The following is a 20,687-nucleotide window of genomic DNA, read 5'->3' on the forward strand; positions in this document are numbered from 1 at the left end:
GTGCTTGCATGCTGCCTCACCTTTGCACTGGCATTTACACTCCCACTACTGCAGAGGGTCAGTCTGCTGGGGAACCTACCTCTGGCCACAGTGTGCAAACTGGGGCAGCTGGAAAAAGATGTTTATGGATTTTCCCCCAAATAAGAAAACCTTTCCCTCCACTTGATGCTTCTCAGACAGTGCTACAGCTCAGAGCTTGCTTTGCCTCTTCTGAACTGCAGCGCATGTCCATGTGTAGGAACCAGGGGAAATCAGGTATCAGCACCCCTCTGGCAGCCCCACTTGAGCCTGGATCTTAGATGTTCACCTCCTTTCCATCAGCATCTGCTTCTGGGGCCCCATCTGCACTGCAGGACAGCGGTGTGTCTACGGACACCTGAGACCATTACAAAATGGAGTGGGGAATAGGGCATTAAGTGTTTACCATTGGACTAAGCTGCCTCTCCCTCCTCTGGGCCAAACCAATTTAGCTTCAGGCCAACGGCTGCAAGGAGACAGCGATCAGGGTGAAAGGAAAAGGGCTTTCAGACAGTCCCAAACATCTGTCATATGCGGCTTTTGCTTCCCTGTTGTCCCCACCTCGGCCACCACCGGAGCTGCCTGTCTTGCCAGCTGTGCCCGGGGACTCGGCCATCCGGCATGGCTTTGTTTCCAGCAATCAGGCAGGCCAGGCATGCAGGCAGTGGTATTTTTAGCCTCTGTCTCAGCTGCAGTGGTAAAGGTTAATATATCCCCTCCCGTATTTGTTCAAGAGGCTCCAGAGGGATGGACAGAGCCTCTTTCACCTATTTAAATGCAGCAGGAGGACAGAGGAGGTGGCTGTCACACATCTGCCCCCTCTCACACCCAGACAGCACATCAGCTCTGCTCCCATCCTCGTCTGATCACTGCAATTAGTGTTGGAAAGTAGAAGAAGTGGTGAATACCTACTGTTGCCAGGTAACAGCATCCACCGTGCTGCCAGCCACTTTCATGAACCTGTAGGAAAAAGAGGAAGAAACCATATAAGCCCAATGTTGTCACAGGGGAAATCCTAAAACAACTGATGCCCATCTTACATCACAGGATACCAAAGGGGGTCAACTCCAGTCACAGATCCTTTCTAATGAAACCTTTGCATCCTTAAATGGAAAGAATAAATTATACTTTCTACAAATGCCTGTAACAAACACAGCTGAGAATAATGGAGTGAAACCCAACTGGCAGCAGAGCTCTGAGCATCATTTTGGGGCAGGTAGGGAAAGATTTGGAGCACAACAGAATTTCAGGAACAAGGGTATGTAGTTAGTTCTACGAGAGCAACAACCCTCAATAGTGATTAAAGAAAGTTTTAAATGCCCATCTTAAAAGGAGACACTTCTTCACCCAACATGTACTTAAGCTGAGGAACTCCTTCCCTGGACTCAAGTAAGAACTGGCAAAATGGAAGAAAAAAATAGCAAAGCTATTAGATGCAAAGATGCCATGTCCAGCTCAGGAAGCCCCTGAACATTGGAGGATGGGAGGAAAGGCTGGGCAAATACTGCTACATGCTTCCCTTTTTTTTTGATGCTCTTTCTTGGGCATTAGGTGTTAGCAAACTGATGGGATTCCGACCTGGGTGCACTTTTAGTCCATCTAGTTCCTATTACTAACCATGCACAAGGTTACAGTTATGTGTGTGTATTTGTCTCCTGATCTTAAAGACAATTCACCTCCAGACAGCTGCTATGTGAGTCAGACTTGAGGCTACACAGGTGTATCTGCTTATGCTGATGATGCCAAACCCAAAGCAATTCCTAATCTTGGGCACTGTACGTGATCACCGCAGCAGCCGCCTCTGCCACAGGCTTGCTCCATCCAAGACATTTCCTCTCTGACTCCCTGGTCCAACAATGCAAAACGCACCTTTGAAAACTGTGGCTCCCAGGAGGAAGCCCAAGCAGTTACTCTGTTCTTACGCTTAGGAGCAGAGATATGAAAATACACAAAGGCACACACCAACTGGACAGGCACACTTTTCTGTTCAGTAGTGTAACGTGTATAGCTAATGCATTTTGGAAGTGATAATGTATGCACGTGACAGGAGACACTAGCTTGAGCAAGTGAACGTCACGAGAAAGAAACCGATGCGCAGGAATCCCGGGAACACAACAGGAATCACACAGCTGCCCTGACTCCACTGGGACACAGGGATGAGTAGCATTGGGTCCTGTGACCCCAACTCCCCCAGGACAGCCCCGTGACCAAGGGTGGGGAAGGGAAGGTTTGTAAGGAGAGATGAGACCTTTCATCAGGCCAGTTGTGATGGCAGAGAAGAACAGCAAGCTTTCCAGCGCACGAGCCTCTAATCAGGTCTGAAACAAGAGCAGCAAACTTCAGGCTAAATATAGCTCGGAAACAATCATTCTGACTTTAAATTAATGACGATGGTCAATTATAGGCTGGGACAAAAGGGCAGCTGGACCCTGTGAAGCATAAGAGGACACTGGCACAGGCAGGGGTAATAAATCCCTGTGGACAGAGAGGGAAGAGATACAATTAGAAATGGAAAAACAATAACATGCTGTAAAACCTTGTAGCACTGATGCATCCCTGATTCTGCTGCCTAGCAGCGCTGTGAGCTTCAGTTCCCAGGCTTGCCTTTCAGAAGTGCCTTTACATCTCTCCTGAGGGTCAGGCCTGGGAGGCCAGTACCAGGGCATTGGTTTGGGGATGGTTCTTCCCCAGCTGAGCAGGGTGAGGAGACCTGCTGGACTAGTCGTGGTGCAGCCAGAAGGAGAGGTGCAAGCTCCCCACAACCCACATGGGTCATCTGGTGAAAAGGGGATTTTGCAAATATTGTTCTACAAAACTAAGTGTACAGAAATATGCTAAAAGGATCAAAAAACCCAACTCCCAGGTTTTAAATGCTCAGTACAGGGACTGCTGCCTAAAATGTAGCACATGAAGCATACAAGAGTGAACTAATGAACTCTAAACTGAAATTATGAACACAATCTGTATTGGGTTTGAAGATCGATATATTGCAATTGGGTTTGAAGATTAGCCCAGCTTGCTTTCTAACTTTAAATGCTTTATGTTCTGACTGCAAAATAAACCATCCTAAACTTTACTAAATCACCTCTTCAGGCTCAGCTTGGCAATCTCCACTCGCAGTCCAAAACCATGAGCAGACTGAGTTCAGAGGAAGAAGCTCTCTGGTTTTCTTTACCACTTCCACAGAGCCTACAGCCCTGCTGCAAACACACCCACTACAGCTGACTTTGAGCAGGGACTGAAAAGCAAAGCAAACCCTCAGTATGACCTCCAGCATCCCTGGAGCAGCAAAAGCAGGACATCTGTCTGTCCCATTTCCCATGTCTCTAGGAAGCTAACTGACCTGTTATTAAAAAGCTCTTGAGAAAATGACACAGGCATCACTCAGGTGGCACAGTACAGACCAAAAACAGGACAGAAAAGGTCCTGCCTTGCATAGAGTTCCTCTTTGGTCTCCATAAGAGTGAAATAAATCAGTTAGTTCTGGTCGTTTTCAAATTTTACCTTAAAAGATGCATATCTAGCTCAAATTTTGCTTTCCATGTCTGTCTGTCTTCCTTTTATTGAGATTTTTGCAGGATGAAGTTCAAAAGTTCCTGGTAAAACTTCAAGTGCTGTCTCAATGGTGGAGTTGTGCCTGGAGCACCCCAGAGGAGTTGGGCAATGGTCTCTACCCTCCAAAGGGAACCTAGAGCAGCTCAACAGCCAACGAGTGGTACTGCACAAGAGATGAAAGCCCAGGGCAGGTGGAGATACAGAGATGCACAGGTATCCAAATATCCTTGGCTTAGCAATACAGATGTAACTAATCCCTTTATTCCTGTAGCACCTGTGCTGCTCAAACCACAGATTTTGAGGCCAGTGAAGATCCATACGGTCCAAATGACCAGTGCTGGCACATTTTTATCTGGGATTTCCTGGACTGCGTGATGTCCATGTGTGCAACGCGGCGCAGGCAGAGCAAACCAGACGCTTCCGGGAGGGCTCAGATCCCTGCACATGTGCTGCACAGATGGGCTGGGCTGGCGCAGTAAATCTGCCATTTTCCTACACATTGGCCTTTCTCTGTGAGCACCAATCAACCACGCAGCACATGTGCAGTAAATCCCACCCCAGGAGCAGTGGGACAAGCTGAGCCTGTGCCGTGCAGGCAATGTGGACAACCACTGTAGCGATGCCCTGTGGTAGCAGCTCCAGGGCATACCCATGCGGTATCCCTGGCTGGACTTCCACATGTCAGAAATTTAGGCAAATGTAAAAGTCCTCAAAATCTGCTGGGGCAGCATCTCTAGGTGGGAAAACAGAACACATCAGCGGCCTGAACAGGAGCCTTGGGCAGGGAATTTTTGATACGATGGATTAAACAAAGTCACTGAGCTCGGATATGTCCATCTCCTTACCCTTGCAGCTGCCCATGTGCCAGTGCCCCATGCCAGCATTACTACTTGTGGGACCTGTGTTGAGCTAGAACTGAGGCTCAATAAGCTTTTAAATAAGCAATGAGAAAAATGTAATTTAACAATGATCACTCACCCAAACAGTTCACAGCTCTGTCCCAGAAATGGTAATACTGGCATAACATGGGACAGCACCTCGCAGGTCAGGAACGAGCTGTGGCAGAGCGGGGCAGGAGAGCTGGACACCCTGAGGTGGTACTGACACCGTAACTCTATATTGTGAAACCATGCCTCAAATCTGACCTTCCTCAGAGCATCTCCCATAGCCACATCTCCCAGGACCGCAACTTTCACTTGAGTGTGGGCACATCTCTGAAATAGATCTCATGTCCTGATTCAATACTGAATCACAGTGCACCTACTTGCAACCTTAAGCAAATTGCTCCCATGGTTAATTAGCCTCCGAGTATGTTATTTCTCATCTGAGTGTGTCTGGCTTCAGCTTCCAGCCACTGGAACTTCCTAGGTTTATTCCTGATACATTAAAGAGCCATCTGCATTTGGAAACCTCTTTCCCATGCAGGTAATTGCAGATTGTCATCCTTTAAATAAGAAAAAAGTGATCCTGTAAAAAAAGAATGCAGCTGCATAAGGACACAAGTTACTATCACACAGGCTCCCAGGTGGTTTAGGATCATCATCTGACTCCTGGGTGATGGACTTCACAAACACGGGTTGTTTCATCTGTTACTCCCTGGAGTACTACATAAACAAACTGACCCCCCCAAGCCCCAAATGTGGGAGCAACACTGGCCTGCCCGTGGTGCCGCGGTGGATCCCTTGAGCTGGGTGGCAGACCTCTGCCCTTTGAGCCAACAGTGACAGGTAGAAATAGCTTTATCTTGTGTCTGAATTGGGTGGTGAGGGGGACTGAGGCACAGGCTTCACTCACTTCTTCAGGTTCCAGTAGCACAATCAAATACCCGCAGCAGCAGAGACAGGCACTCAACCCAACTCATGCTGCCTGCTGCAAAGACTTTGACCTGCAGTGCCAGAGTTCAGACAGGATTTCACTCCGGGGAGCGGACCCTGTTGGGGACTACGTATAAATGTGCTACTATATTGTATTCTTTCTCTGCTCAACATTACCTTTCTTCAACCAACCTGATCTACAGTAGGGCTGCACAAACCTTCTAGCAAAGAGAGCTTTATGTCCCATACTGTCCCACCCAGCCTTGGTAATCTGCACTCCAAGGACCCTGGAGGTTGTATTTGGACCATGATGTTGCATGATGCTTTTTTCAACCATTGATTTGTCCAGTCCCTTTCTGAACACACACCTCCACAACACCCCTCCACAATACCCTGTCACAATGACTTCTACAATGCCATCACATACCATGTGAAAAAGTTTCCTCCTCCTTTCCAAAGCTTTCTTCCAAACTACTTTCTGCACTGTGGAAAAAACACCCCATTCACAGGCTCACGGGCCTCGGTAACATTCCCTCTGAGCTGTCTGTCTTCCAAACAGCTGAAGAGGCATAGCCTATTTAATCTCTTCTCATGTGAAGAAATCCCATACCTCTGCATATCCTCAGTTCCTCTCCCTGTAACCCTCCTGGTTCTATTACATCTTTTCCGACATGAAATGACTAAGATTGTAGATAGCAATCAGGGTGAAGGTACACTGTGTACTTACACAGAGGCATCTCATCTATGTCTTTTCTTACCCATTTTGTTCTTCCGATACAGGTGACGCTGATTTTGGCATTCCAGCCATCCAGATCAAGTTTCAGCAACAACTATCTTAACCCTTTCCTCCTGAGAGAGATAACTAAATCCTTTGCTTATATCTCAGATCCTTGACCCTGCTATATAACCAACTGCAATATGCCTCATCATATCCTTCACCTCTCATTTCATTGTATTTATGAATGGATTCAATCCTAAGTTAAATGCTACCAGAGCTTGAGTTCATGCTGCAGTCACCTCCTCCTTCCTTTGTATCATTAGTTTAATGTTGCTTGTCTTATAGCTTGATTTTTTGTACAGAATTCTTGCTCTGGACATATTCAGTGTCCCAGTATATCCTGTCCCACCAGCCCTGTGGTAGCTTGCATAAGGGTGAAGCTTCTGGCTCTGCTGAGACACGCTCTCCTCTGTGGCATCACTAAAGAGCCTTAGACAAGTACAGCAAGGATGTACTTTCTAAAGAAAGTCAAACAGCCAAAACAGAAATTCTGAAAAATACAGTGCTTACAAGTCCCCTGTATCAAACAGGGCAGAAGTCCTTGTCAGCAAGAGGACAGGACAAATACCTACATTTCTTCCTGAAACCCACCCAGAGTTCTTCTCTCTGCCAGATACTACCTACTCCAGGCTCTCCTTGTTTCTCTTCCCTACCTGAATTTAAACAAACAAGCTCTGCCCATAGACTGCCTTCGGCTGCTACTCCAGTACAAGTCACAGATAAAAAGCAATGCCTGGACCAACTGATGTGTGCTGACCTGCTCAGCCAGCCACAGACCTCTTTGCCCTTGTAAAGACATGGACACAAAGCACAGGCAGTCATCGTAAAAATACTATGAAAGACTCTCCATTTTTAGCACCTTGATTTTCTTGGCCTCTGGTTGTGTTGGACCCCAAGCGTATAGCCTGTGCCATCTCGCGAGCTATACGCTAACACCTCTCTCTACCACAGAAGCACCAACACGGGAATCCAGGCTTGGGGTTGATTTGTGGTTGCATGGACAGGGCTGAGGATTGGGACAGGTTTTAACCCGACTTCCTACCTGGGCTACCCACAGGTAATCAAGACATCACCTCCGTGCCCCCTCCCAACCCTGCCAGGTCCATAGCTGGCAGGGAGGAAGGGCTTCATCAGCACTGACAAATGTGCTTCCTCACCTTTATGGCCCCTTTCAGAGCACTGTAGAATGATATCATCACCAAAAGCAGACAAAGGGACCCAAATGGGTGGTTAACTCATGGGTGGTACTACAAACCAGGAGCAGGAGGCAGTAAAATCACTAATGATGAGAAACTCTCGTGCCTTGTGAGGTGAAGACTGGCATGTGGGAGCTTCCTTACCTGCTGCTGCCACCTGGCCAGAGATGCTGTGGCTCTGTGACCAGAGGGTGGATGTGCAATGGTGACAGCAGCAGCAAGAAGGGGACAAGGAGGCTGGAAAGAGGGCAGAGAGAAAGCCAAGGAGGCAGGAGGTCTGGTGGCTCTGAGAGCTGTGGGATGAGGACATAGGGAAAGGCTGTAGCTCCAGACAAGAAAGATTTTCACTTCTCTGGTGACTTCAGTAGGCTCAGGACCCAAACTGGCCACAGAGCATCAACAACAGCCAGCCTAGCACGGACACAAGTGCCCACCAGCCCTTATCCTCCCAGCACTGCAGCTCCTGCCATGGTGGATGTAACACCTCAGCTTGTAAGTGTCCAGCGACACCAGCTAAGGAACAAAAGGTCATGAGAGCACCTAGCCAAATCGGCCCAGGCGTGCCGGTGTAAGTTTTGTACCAAATATTCTGAGCTTTAACATGTATTTAGCATCTCTTCTTCCTAATAGCATTCCCTCATGTTTCTTCTCTTCCGGCACTGAATGTGTGATTCAATCATGCATTAACCTTTGTGTCTGATTCCTGATCTGCTGTTAAAATCTACGTTAATTCCTTAGAATCTCACAATTTTTTCCCCAAGCAAATTCTGAACAGTTCTGGGATTCCGGTACCCGCAGACACAGTAGGTAGCTAACATGGTCTGCTCTCCAACAGCTCAGGCTGCATGAATGGTCTAATTAACACCTCATCAAACTCAACTGTTGGTTGTGTCTGGAGAAATTCCCTCTTGCACCTGTGCATTCACAAGACACCATTTCTAGCCTCCCACACAGCAGGCCCCAGCCATCGGAGCAATGCTCCATCACTGCAGAGCCTATCCTTACATCAGCAGTAGCGGTCCTGGTCCCGTCTCCAGAACTTGCCAGCCCAGAGTGACACTGATAACACTCTGTCGCTGCTCTGAGCAGGGTGGTGCAAGAGCTTAGGAGCAATAACTCAGCAGTGAAGGGTGTGAAAAGCCCACACCACTGCGTTTCAGGCAGGGCTCTCCTCCCCTCACTGTATCCTACCTCCATCATCAGATGCAGAGGTTTCACCCACCACAGCTTTGTGTCACTTGCCTAAGGACAGACTTTGCAGTGGGGCAGCGTGCACACACCCCTGCCAACCTTCAGGTGCCTGATCTGCACTCATGATCTAGCCTGTCTAGCAGACCCCAGAGAAAGGTGGTGCCCCAGGAGGGGTTCAGTCCCACCCTGTCCTGGAGGACAGGCCCTAGGATTGGATCAGAATGGCCCTGGAGGTGTCCATCTCTCACCACTGAGACAGACAGAGCCTGGTGCACAGCAGAGCGCAACACCCAATTCACGTTGACAATATCATTATTATTGCAGGGCAGGGTTTAAACATAAAGAATAAGTTTAGCTTGTTTGCTTGAGATAACAGTTAAATAATAGACTACAATGCTTGGAACAGAGCATACAACAGGAAAATGTAATTTTAAGTAATAATTCATAATGAGATTATTCTGAATGTATCAACACCTCAGGTAACTCTAGAGGCTTTCCCTGGAGAACATCTAACTCCAGCTTCTGCTGTTGGAGATCACACTCCCTGGGCCACTCTGAGAAATCTTTTCCCGCTTCAGCTCATTTCCATTATTTGCTGCCCCAAAATCCGCTTCCTCACTTTGTGTAATGGGGTACTGCTTACCTGGCAGACTAACCCACCCATCCTGACTCCTGTGCTGGGGTGTATCATCTCTCCCCTCCAGCCTTACTTGAGTCGTAATCTTCCACTTGGCATATCTTTTCCTATCTGGTTGACTTCTGCTTTTCATCACGTTTTTTAAAATAAGAGCAAAACTTTGCAGATTTCACATCATCGTGACTATCACCTGTACGCACTTCATCCTACCGGAAGCACTACATAGACCACTCATGGTCGTCTAGCAAGGCAGACAGCAGGCTTGCCATTGAGAGCACTTTCCTAAATTCCTTCTCCTGCTTGCTGTGTGGTGCTCATTTAGGATCCCCGGAGGCATGTCCTGGCTGTGACAGCCCCAGGCACATGCTGAGCCACATCCCATCGACCAGTTCTGCGATGCTCCCACTGAAGGCAGAGCTCTCGGTAGCAATAACTGAGTTCTGAAGAGACCTCAGGGAGCTGTTGGGAATAAAGCTCACGCTGTCAAGTAGCTTAGGCACCGGGGTTTATTTGTTTGTCCTTTTGCAACTCCATTTCCAAATACTGCAAATGAGCATTTAGCCCTTTGTCTTTGTGTAATCAGACTTGTTCCTCCTCTTTACGCCCCGCCTGGTAATAATGGGTTCTTTATGTGGAAAGACAAACAGCTCTTGTCTCGCAGGAACCCATGGGCTGTAAGGCCATGCAGGCACGTGCCACTCGCTATGAGCTGCGGACACCAGGGTTTGGAGTGCAGGACACAAAATTTCTCCAAGGGAGAGAGAAATCACTTTGTGCACCTGTGGACCAGCATCACCCTGGCAGGCAGGGACGGCAGCAGAGAAACAGCTTATAGCTTGGAGAGCAGGCATGCTCGTTACAGCTCTTTCAGACCAATGTGGAGGTCTGGAGAGCCCCCCATCATCCCGTCTTCAGGGCTGCTCAAATCCTAGCTCTTACCTTCCTTCCCTTTCATTTGAGATGGTGTTTCTGTCATCCTCTCCATCAGATTGTATGCTACAGCCTCGCTCCCGGGGTCGCCGTCAGTCAGAGCATGGCTCCAGCAACGCAGAGCTGCCGGACCACCCTGGCCGTGCGACTCAGCTCTTCCGACCCTTCTTCCCTGGGACCCGGCTGCAGCGCACGAAGGGCAAACGCAGCAGTAGGACTTCCCTTTCTCTAAGAGCTTCTTGGCTCTCATCCCTGTTGTTTTTCTTACTCAGCCTGCTCCTCCCGGCGCTAATAGATTTCCTGCTGATCAAGGCTACTACAACATTTTGTAACTCCCCCCACGCCATACCAAACACCAGGGCTCTGGCGAGCGATGCGACTGTGTGGCATCGGTGGCAGCCGTGGTGTGGGCACAGGGGCTGCTCCCCCACTTTCACCAGTGGGAGGGATGCTGGTGTCACAGCCGGTTCCACCAGCTTTATGGTTTCTTTGTGCTGCTGCAGCAGAGCTGAGAATCTGGCCCTGGCTCCCTCCCTGCCTCGCCGGGGACTGCATCAGTGTGCTGTTTATTGTTTCTGCCAGATCATTCATGCAGATGTTAATGAATGCTAGACCCAGCTTTGCTCCCAGCAGAGTCCCTTCCACACCTCCCCCTGCCCAGCCCTCTGCGCTGGAGTTTCTGTTTACAGTCCTGCAGGGAATTTCCCCTCTGTTGCACAGTCTTCGAGCCACACAGTCCCAATTCCTGCTGCCAGCAGGCTCCCACACCTCCCTGGTTCCTGTAGCTGTCCAATGTCACCTCCAGGTGTCTGTGTCCCTCACTGTCACCATTCCTTCTCCACCTCTGGCCTCCCCTAACTACAGACATGCCAATTCCTCTAGGAGGGAGCAGAGGGCTTGGCCAATGAAGAAAGTTGCTACAGGTTCTTCCTCTGCACAGATGGAGAAAGCACAGGGAGAAGCAGCCACCAAAGGGGAAGAGCAAAGCAATTTGTCCAGGAAGACTCTGAGACAACATCTATGCTGGTAAGTGGTGCCAGGACCCACCTCCTGGCCCCACAGCCCACAGGCGTGGAGCAGCCTCCATCCACACCACCGCGTTATCTTCATATCCCAACAAGGTAGGCATCTCAGTCTGCTTGTAATTAGGAAAAGCTGGGAATATCTGAGAGTGTTAATCAGCTCAGCCCAAAATCCCCCCAGGGACCTCTGCAGAAGTTTAGAAGCACAGACGACCGTGTCTGCAGGCCCCTGGTACCGTGGTAGCTGAGCTGCACAGAACCTCGCTGGTAGCTGTAGGACATCAGGAAGCCGAAGAACAAGTCTACCTGCTGCAAAGGGCATTAGTTTCAGGAGAGATTTTTGATCTTTTCTTGATCAAAGCAACATCACTTACCCTTCCAGGAGAGCGATGACATTCTTTCTGGGCCTCCCAATGTTCGGCCCATAGAGGTTTGCTCTGGAATAAGTGCGGATAAGCTGCAGCAGGCTTCTCAGCTGGATGTAGTCCTTCCCCAGCTGGCTGCCGTTCACCGAGCGGCCGATCAGGGTCCGATAGTTATTGGGCTCTGGGAAAATAAAAATAGACAAGCAAGGCTTGCCAGCTCTGCTCCTTCATCTGTGCTTCCGGAGAGAGACACACAGCTCACACGCTGTCACACAGCTTGAGCTCCACAGAGCTGCCTGTCTGCTCTGTGGAGCAGCAGCAGGAGCCTCCAAGGCATGGATGAGGGCCATTGCTTGCTCTCCTGTGCCAGCATCTCCTCCCGCATCCCTTTTGCTGTGTGCTGAGTGAAGGACCCGTGCCTTGGTGTCATGCTCCTGTCCCCCACTTCCCCGGCACTGCAGCCACCGTACAAGTCCATACAGCTGCTGGTCTGCCCACCCCAGGACCGGCTGTACCGAGCAGCCAGGGCAGAAGCATTTAATGTGTTTAAATGTGTGATGGAAACATCCAGCTAAGGTGCAAACACATGCCAGGTCCGTCTTAGAGATGGTGCTGCCTTATAGCAGAGGCCTTTAAATCCCTCTGAACCTACATTGGCAAAACATCCTGGGATTTGCAAATATCCTCTTCCAAAAGGGAATACCCTTCTGCTACTGCGAGCTCTGTTCCTGTGGCTCTCCTGTTCCCACACTTACCGTTGCCCAGCTCCCAGGAGATGTTGTACTTCTTGCTGGCACTGTACTTCAGCAGGCTGAGGGCATTGGAGCTGTTCCAGGAGTTGTTGGGATTTCGGCGCAAAGCATTCAGTGCAAAGATCAGGTGAAGGCCAGAGCAGTCAGCAAAGTTATAGAGTTTGTCTAGAGACCTGGCTGGGAAGAAACAAAAAACAGCTTGTAGTTCAAATGAAAGCCAGTTCCAGGGAGGTTCAAATGATCCTGCTGTCTATCAGACCTTGGCTTCTGTGTAGGATGAGCCAGGGTCAAATGCCATCCCCGCGACATCTGTAACCGCAGAAATGCACCTGACCTTTGAAACAGGGATAGGATTCCAGGTGTGGGCTCATCTCCTTCCAGCATGAAACCTGGATGCCCTCCACCACTGTATCAGTGCTAGGGGCCATGTTACAAGAGACAAGTGACTGCATAACATCTCTTTTCATCCACTCTTGGCAAGGAAAGTTCAGCCTTTTCTGTGCTTATCCGCCTCACATCTCTTTCAGAGCAGATCCCTGCAGTGCCTGGGGAGCAGAGGAGGAAATCCCCACCCCAGGGCTGCCAGCTTTATGGTCACCTCTCCTGCACGCCGCCGCAGCCTGCCGTCTGCTCCCGTAGCCCCCTGTGCAGTGACCAAACCCCAGCCACATCAAGCAGAGCCTCCAAGACACGCACCACACACTTGGCTAACCTCTGGTCTGCGCACAGAGAGGAGCTTTGTGCCGCCTCTTGAGCTTGGGGAGAGAGGAGGGCTCCCTGCCTGGTGACAGCACAGCCAAGCTCTGCTCCTGGGGTGGCCCTCCTGGGGTCTTTCAGGGTTTTGCATCCTACATGCTGGCCCCAAAGCTCCCCAGAGGGCTGGCATCCACCTTGCTGTGCTGTGGCCTTGATGAGCAGTGGAGCACCAGCCAGCAGCAGAAGTAGAGACCAAAGAGAGCCAGCCTGCTGTTCAGTGAGGAGAGACATTAGCACAGGGCACTGCTCGGAAAGCCAAAATGCTTAATGCCTTCTTTTGCTTCAATCTTCCCTGAAAACTCTAAAGCAATCAAGTCTCTGATGAAGCTAATGCCAGCGTTAACAGGATAAGAACTCACGCGACAGCAAGAAGAGATTTGGTTAGAGGGCAATTAGATAACTGTGGTGTTTTCAATCATCCCTGCCTGTTGAACTGCATCCCAGGACACTCAGCAAGCTTCCTGAAGCAGCCTCGGAGATGCAACCATTTAACTGTGAGGAGCCACTGGGGATGGGGAGGTTCCAGGTGGCTGGGGAGGGCAGACCGAGGGCTCCACTTTCAGAAGAGAGGAAGGAGGCGCTGGGGAATTACAGAATAGGCAGACTGGCTTCAGGTCCCAGAAAAATACTTGGACAAATAATCAAGCTGCTTGTCAGCACTTACAAAATATAAGGAGATGATCAACAGCCACAGGAATGTGCCAAGAACAAATCACACTGAAGCAATCTACTGACAGGAGAGGAGGGCTTGCGGGCAGCAAAGCAGCTGTTTAGGTCTTATACCTTGATGGTTTTTAAGGCTTTTGACAGGATTGCACATGATGTTCTCTCTAGAAAGTGAGGTAACCCTGATCTAGACTGAACTGCAGTGAGAGATACACACAGAGAGCAGCTATCAGTAATTTGCTGTTAACTGAAGGGTCTAGGCAACCTGCTCTGGGTCTCGTTACGCATTTCGAGTGAGGAGGGGTATAAAGGAGTGGAGGATACATACATCAGACTTGCTATGACACTAAGGTCGTAGCATGCACCACCATGGCCAAGGGAGCTGAAGGGGATGGAGAGGAGGCGACCACATGCTCAGGGAATTGCTCTAAGCCCAGGTGCGATGCTCCGAGACTTCCTATGCCAGCACTGCTGGACCAAGGTGCAAATGAGATGGTGACAGCCAGGAGCTGCTTGCTCTGGTTGGAATAAGCTGCTCACAGCATGTACATCTGTGTTAATTCTGTTGCCTTTCCTGGTCACTGAAAGTCTCGGTGAATACGGAGCCAGCTCTGAGGTCTGAGAAGAATAAACTTATTTTAAAAGCAATGTTTTAAAGAGGGTCAAGGAAATAAGCTAACTGAATAGCTAACATTTAATGGAATGCAGCAAAGTCATGGAAAGGAAAAGAAAGGAAAAATGTGGAAAAGAAATTCTTAATCCTTTTCACAACCTTTTTCTAAATGCTACTGGTTGCTTGAGTGAAAAGTAGCTGAATTAGATTAATCTAATATATTCATCCCACTGGTTCAGGCACATTAGCTGTTTTTCTGGATGTTTAGTGAATTAGAGACAGATACAGTTACTTAATACTCATTTACTTCAGACCTCCAGGCAAAAAGCTGCACTTCAAATGAGACTCCTATAAAGAGGATAAGATAGACATCTAAATGACAACATGAAGATAGCAAAAAGGTGTTACCTGCAGTTCCCCTGCTAGAAATGAAACCTTTTTGCAGTGAAAAACAGTTGTAGTTCTTAAGTACTACAGGATGGGATTTGGTTCATGTTTAGGAGTCTCTGCAGAGGACTGGGAATTGATTTTCCATGCATCCACTGGAGGAAACAAGCCGTCTGTTTATCCCAGTGCAGGGCCTGCCACTGTGAAATTATATTTTCCCCATGACACTTACTTTGTTTCCATATGCCTGGACACAGAGATGCCACGTGTATTTCATGTTCTGCTGTGACTTTCCAAGCTGGAAACCTCAGCGATCAGGAGAGAGAGCTAGGAGAAAGGCAGAGGTGCCTGGGGGTTGCTCCTGCAGGTTTCCAGTGGTCTCCCAGCTCACAAACTAACCTGCAGACTGCAACAAGGCTGCAAAGAGCAGAGAGCTACTAACAAACCTATATCTGCAAACCAGATTGTTAATATAGGCACTCTAGGTATTAAGAGTATCAGGTATCAAGCCCATTTATCTCCTTTATCCTTAGCAGCTCTCTAAAGATGGTGTGAATTTGGAAGCACCAGTCTCTCCAGTGACTCTAGCAGAGCCTTGGTGACCAGTTTGCACAAGATGCCCAACTGTTAGTGGTTAAGGGGCATGCCTGACCCCTCCTGAGGTGATCGCCTTAAACTGGACATCTCTGTAGTAGACAGCTGCAGTTAGATGGGAAGAGTACTGTCATGGGTGACTAAAGCACAAAAAGAAGCATATTTAGAAGACCTTGAGTGATGTCCAGCCCTCCATAAGTAAAAACAGGGCCAAAAGAGAATGCTATAAATATTTTACTGCCATGACTAGGGATGGCCACATTACTTCTGAATAATGAGAACACAAAGAATCACAGTATTATTAACAGCTGGCTAAAACTCACTTTGAATTCTGGATAATTGCACTGTTTTTTCTTCATCAAACACAGAAAATCTTCCAGGAATTTAACCTTTCCCCAGCTAACAGATCATTAGGCAAGGCTTTCACAAAGTATTTCAATAGAAAAAGCCATTGTCGTACCAGAATGAATCTTAATAGAGCAGAACTGGATTTCTAAGACATTCTCCCCCTCTGCCCAGTGCAGAGATGCACATGCTCATGTCCACTGAGCTCAGAGAGAAGGAATAAGAAAAAAAAAAAAAAAAGTACAAGGACACTGAGAGTCAGCTTCTGCCACTTACAAATGCTCACGTAGTTGGACCGAGACAAACCAAGGCAGCAAAGCTACGTGCTCCGTTCCCTCACACCCAGCGGCAGTGCTTGCTGGCAGGTTTCGGCAGGGGTGGGTGCCTGCCTCGGTGGGTTAGGGACTAACAGCAGCCAGTAGGCAGAGACAGAGGCTCCATGGCCCTGGTACAAAAGAGAAATCAGAAGATATTTGGGCCTTCACAACCTTTTACATCCTTGATTCTTAGTTGTGGAGGCTTGGACGCATCTGGAGAGTGAATACTGCCCGACGATTGCGTGGCTGGGGGGCTGCCAGTGAAGATCTGCTCGCAATCCTGCCCTCTGCTGAAGCTCTGCACAGGAATTAAAGATTTTGGCTGTTTACATGGATCTCTCACCCTGCACAGAGGGAGACAAACAATTTCAAAATGCAGGAGAAGGTGTGAGGCCACAAATGGTGGCAGGGTTCATGGACAAGTACGTCCTTTGGGATTCTTTCCCATTTTTCTCCTTTTTATACGAGGCTAAATTTTAAAGTTCTCTGAAAGATGGATGGCACTTAACTCTGTGGCATGCCAACACAAAATCTGAGGCGTATTAAAATGTCTCTGGCAGTTTAAAATAATTGGAAAGACTTTCCAGTTGTAGTTACTGAATTAAACATTATACTAGCGATTTTTTATAAAGAACATAGTATTGACTGCCATTTGGTAAGAAGGACAGTTCAATAATCTCTGGGTTTGAAATTCTTCCACATTTTTTATTCTGCTTCAGGAATTTTGCTTTGGCAGGGTTTAGCACGAAGAGTGGAAATTCATGTGCACACTGAGATAGAGGCTGAGATCAGCCAGTGGGCTGAGGGGTGGCGGGGCACGGCACGACGTGCCGGGGGCTTTCGTAACTCTGGGAAGTCAACCAGGACAGGAAAGAAGAGCCTGTTCTCCCTCTATCCCCACCATTTACCACGTCCATCTCTCGCACGTACAGCACGTGCCAGCGCTGAGGAGGACTAGGCGAGAGCTGAGCATGGAGAGGGCAGCACACACCGGGCTCCCCAGATCCTCAGGTTAGCTGAGAGACCAAGCAAACGAAAAATAGATGAACCTTTCTATTGATAAAGCAAAGAAAAGCAGTTCTAGACATAAAGATTTCAACTAATCATGGGTATCGCTCAACCCTGCATTGCCCATAAATCCTGAGCAATGCCTGGAGCACCCCTGCAAACAGCTCCTGGTGCCAGCAACGAAGCCAGCAGCATCCCCTGCGCCTCGAGCACCCTGCAGGAGACAGCAGAGGGAACGGGTTGGGAAAGACCTGGCAAAGAGAACCCCAAAGAGAGCTTTACAGGCCGGGGGGCAGAAAGGATGGTACAGAGTGTTCAGACAAGAGATGAGTAAGATGGCTGGTAAGAGCAATGAATGGAAAAAGAAAGGTATTCCCACTTACAGAAGAACAAGTGGGTACATGGAAAAATTATTTACAAACAAATTACCACCATAGTCAGCTGAATCCCATTTGCACTGGCTCTCTTGGGCTGAAAATCCTCATAAAACCACATGTGTGTGGCAAGAACTTAATGTTTTCTTAGCAAATAAATATGAATCAGAAGATATGCAACAGGCAATCAGAGTAACTCCAGACCCATGGGACAGGTCTGCAAAACTGGCTTGAAATCTTCCCATGGATTCCATCCCCAGTCACGGTAGGGTTTCAGGCAGGGAAACCAGAACCCCCATCCACAATTTGCACAGTTAGAGCACCAAAGAGTAGCCTTCACCATCACTTCACCATCAAGTTTAAAGGAAAAGCAACATCCCACACTGTCCGTATATACTATAACATCCAGCTTGATCCACTGGATCATGGGAAGATTTTCCTATTCTAGCTGCATGCTAAGCCATTCCTTCAAAGTTGCTGCTTAAAGAGAATTTTAAAGATTTCGAGGCTACCAAGAAACCCACACAGTTGCTGGAAATTACATTCTGATGATAACCATCCCAGCTGGGAAGCTGTTTGGTTTTAATTCAGTCTTCTGAAGCATTTTGCTATGCAGTAAAACCACACCGTGTAAAGATGCTGAAGAATTCCCAGGCAAAATTACTGGCAGGAGGGAAAAGTTTGCTTGCCTCAGACACACGTTTCACCTGAAATGCTCCCTCTACCTGGTCAGACTCCCAATTTTCCCCAAAGAGGATGGAGGTGTGCAAAGTCGTCTCTTGCTCTCATTTACCTCCTGGGCTTCCTTATTGCTCTATGGGGGAGCAAAGGCTGGGGGCGTGCTGCATGCAGGAAGTGCTTCCCAAGGCAAGGTGCAGCGTTGGAGGTCTGTTCTGAGTGACAAGAAGTGCTTTGGCAGAGCCTAACGGTGCTATAGAAAAGGGATCTAGTTTAATCCTATCTGAAGAATACCTGAAAGTTGGAGGAACTGGCTTTAATACTGCCAGCCAGTAAAGAAATGCTGCGCACCGTGTGTTAATGAGAACCTGGATTTTATATCCAGCTGGATGACAGATGGGGGATCTGGGGCTATTCCCCCCGGAGTATTGAGGGGGCCTTGTTCCAAGGGAATTGTTGTCATCATCCCTGGTCTTTAAGCAGCTGAACATCGACCCTCAATATTCATTCAAGTCTTTAACTAGATTTTTCATTTCACTGCCAGTGCAGAGGTGATTATGCTGACCACGTGAGCTAGGTTTAGTCCTTAACACCACCGTACAGAAATAGCAGTCTGGGGGCTTGGTGTCAATCTCTCGCCAATAAGGAGCTTGGCCAGCAGCCATGGATTGTGGGCTGAGTTCCCAGCTGGCATATAACTTGGAAGACAACCACAAGGTCTGGGTTCAATATCCAATTGCTAAGGAGTCTGGCTGACAGCCTCATTTTGTGGAATGAATCCCAAATTAATATAATGCTTTTGATACCAGACAAGGGGCATGGCCTGCTTCCAAATACTGTAAGGGCTCAGATAAAAGCCATAGGCATTGGGTTCAGTGTGTAAATGGTATCAAGGTTGGATAACAGTCAGGATTGGGCTTAATCCTCAGATGGTGAGAAAAAGGAACGAGGCCTGAGCTCTGCCTTCATACAAAAAAAAAAAAAAAACAAACCCCAAAAAAACCCCCAAGCACTCAAACGAGCAGAATAGCTCTGTTTTCAATCCTCGCGTGGTAAAGAGCTCACAGGACAGTAATGGTTTCTAGGAACAAGTGTAAATTGACATGGAGCTTCAGAAGAGATATGGGATCTGGGTTCAATCTCCAAATACTGTAAAGCTCAGATAATGGCCAGAGGGGCAATTTCCAAACCCTCTTTTCCAGTCTGGTGCCTGGGAAGGAACCAAGATCACATTACAGCTAAGAAAGCTGCTTTCTTCTGCTGCATAACTTAAGACGTTTTCCCTTTTGGATCACGCCGAATCCAGCATCTTCTAAAGTTTCAGAGAGAAATGGAGGTGGGCAGGGAGAGGGGCTACAGGTCTGAGCAGAACAGAACAACAGAGAAAGAGAAAATAAGACTGTGAGCACTGCCTGCTCTTGTGCACCTTGATGGTCACCTCAGATCACTGTGCTCAAGCCATGGAAACTGCTCCAGAGAAAACACAGGTACAGCTCATCAGCATCCTTGCTGCTCTGCAGTGCCTGCACCGCTGGGCATCCTCAGGGCCTCTGCAGGAGGCAGGTCATCCCACCAAGAGACAGTGATAGCTTGCCTCACAGCTACCTCTCACTGACACCACTTGCACAAGGGATTGGTGTGAAACAGCATGCGCAGCAATAACTCACTCCTGCTCTCATAGCTCGCTTGTGGAGTAGCCTCCCGAGGCGGCTAGGCTAGCTTGCTTGAAGTCATTCCACTTTGTATAAAGGAATGCAAATAAAATATGGATAAAATATTCAAATACTACTTTAAGTGGGCATTTAAAGTTGGTCTGTTACATAAGAAACCTTTCCTAGATGCGGTTTTATTGAAAGCAATATTGCTCCTGTGAAAAGTTTGACGTTTGATACATGGGCACTATCTCCCTTCCCCTGTGCAACTTCCCCTTCCTTCTTGAGCAAGAACTGCACACTTGGGGTAAAACCCCTCAAAACACCCTCTCAGGGCAGCAGCTACCCATTCCTAACAGCCAGAGGTGCTGAAGACAAGCCCTGTCAGCACTATCCCCTGCACAGGTAGTGGGGACAGCCCAGCATTTTGCTCTTCACCCTGTGCAAAGCTATGATGTTGGGGACAGGTTACAGCCCATGCTACAAAACCGCCTTCCTCCGGGCTTTACCTATGCACGTGGAGGGAGCAAACCCTCCGGGCTTGGGAACATGGCTGCAGATATAACCCAGCTCCGCTGCCAGACCGTTTGCTGACAGAATGACTGTTTTATATGGCTATAAGAGCAGCTATAAGCGCAGCTGTCTGAAAAGCAACAAAATCTATGATGTGTGTTTCTAAATCCAATGACAGCTGGCAGTGCTGCACTACAGCTCATTCCTTCTTTTACACAGTTTAGCTAAAACACTTCTCTACGATCACCCCGATTTATCAACAAACAGCAGTTTCTGGAACAATTTGAAAGCATTCCCAAATAGGCAAGAAGTGGTCAGCTCTTCAAGCACTCAGCGATCTGCGAGCTCCCAAATAGGCAGGCAGCTGGAGATGGACGGGGACGGCTGATGGGAGGACCAAACGCCCTCCCTGGCCACCTCATGGGGAGGACGGGGCTATGGATCACATTGGGATGGGGGGGTCTGAGGCAGGGCTACCTGGGCAGCTGCAGAGCATTACCCACAGGTGGGGCATGGTGATTTATAT

The 20,687-nt window shown here is 48.5% G+C and overlaps 1 protein-coding gene across 1 annotated transcript in view; it reads right to left on the reverse strand.

The window, feature by feature from the left end:
* The window catches only part of HPSE2 (heparanase 2 (inactive)), a 111,523-nt gene that overhangs the window by 26,014 nt on the left and 64,822 nt on the right, over positions 1-20,687 (reverse strand). The window contains exons 4-6 of the mRNA XM_075758171.1: positions 12,262-12,435; positions 11,516-11,687; positions 931-978 (exon numbers count right to left, since the gene is read on the reverse strand). Coding sequence (XP_075614286.1) covers positions 931-978; positions 11,516-11,687; positions 12,262-12,435 — 394 coding nt within the window. The remainder of the gene's footprint in view (positions 1-930; positions 979-11,515; positions 11,688-12,261; positions 12,436-20,687) is intronic.

The sequence above is a fragment of the Balearica regulorum genome, chromosome 7 (assembly GCF_011004875.1).
Source record: "Balearica regulorum gibbericeps isolate bBalReg1 chromosome 7, bBalReg1.pri, whole genome shotgun sequence".
Lineage (NCBI taxonomy): Eukaryota > Metazoa > Chordata > Aves > Gruiformes > Gruidae > Balearica > Balearica regulorum.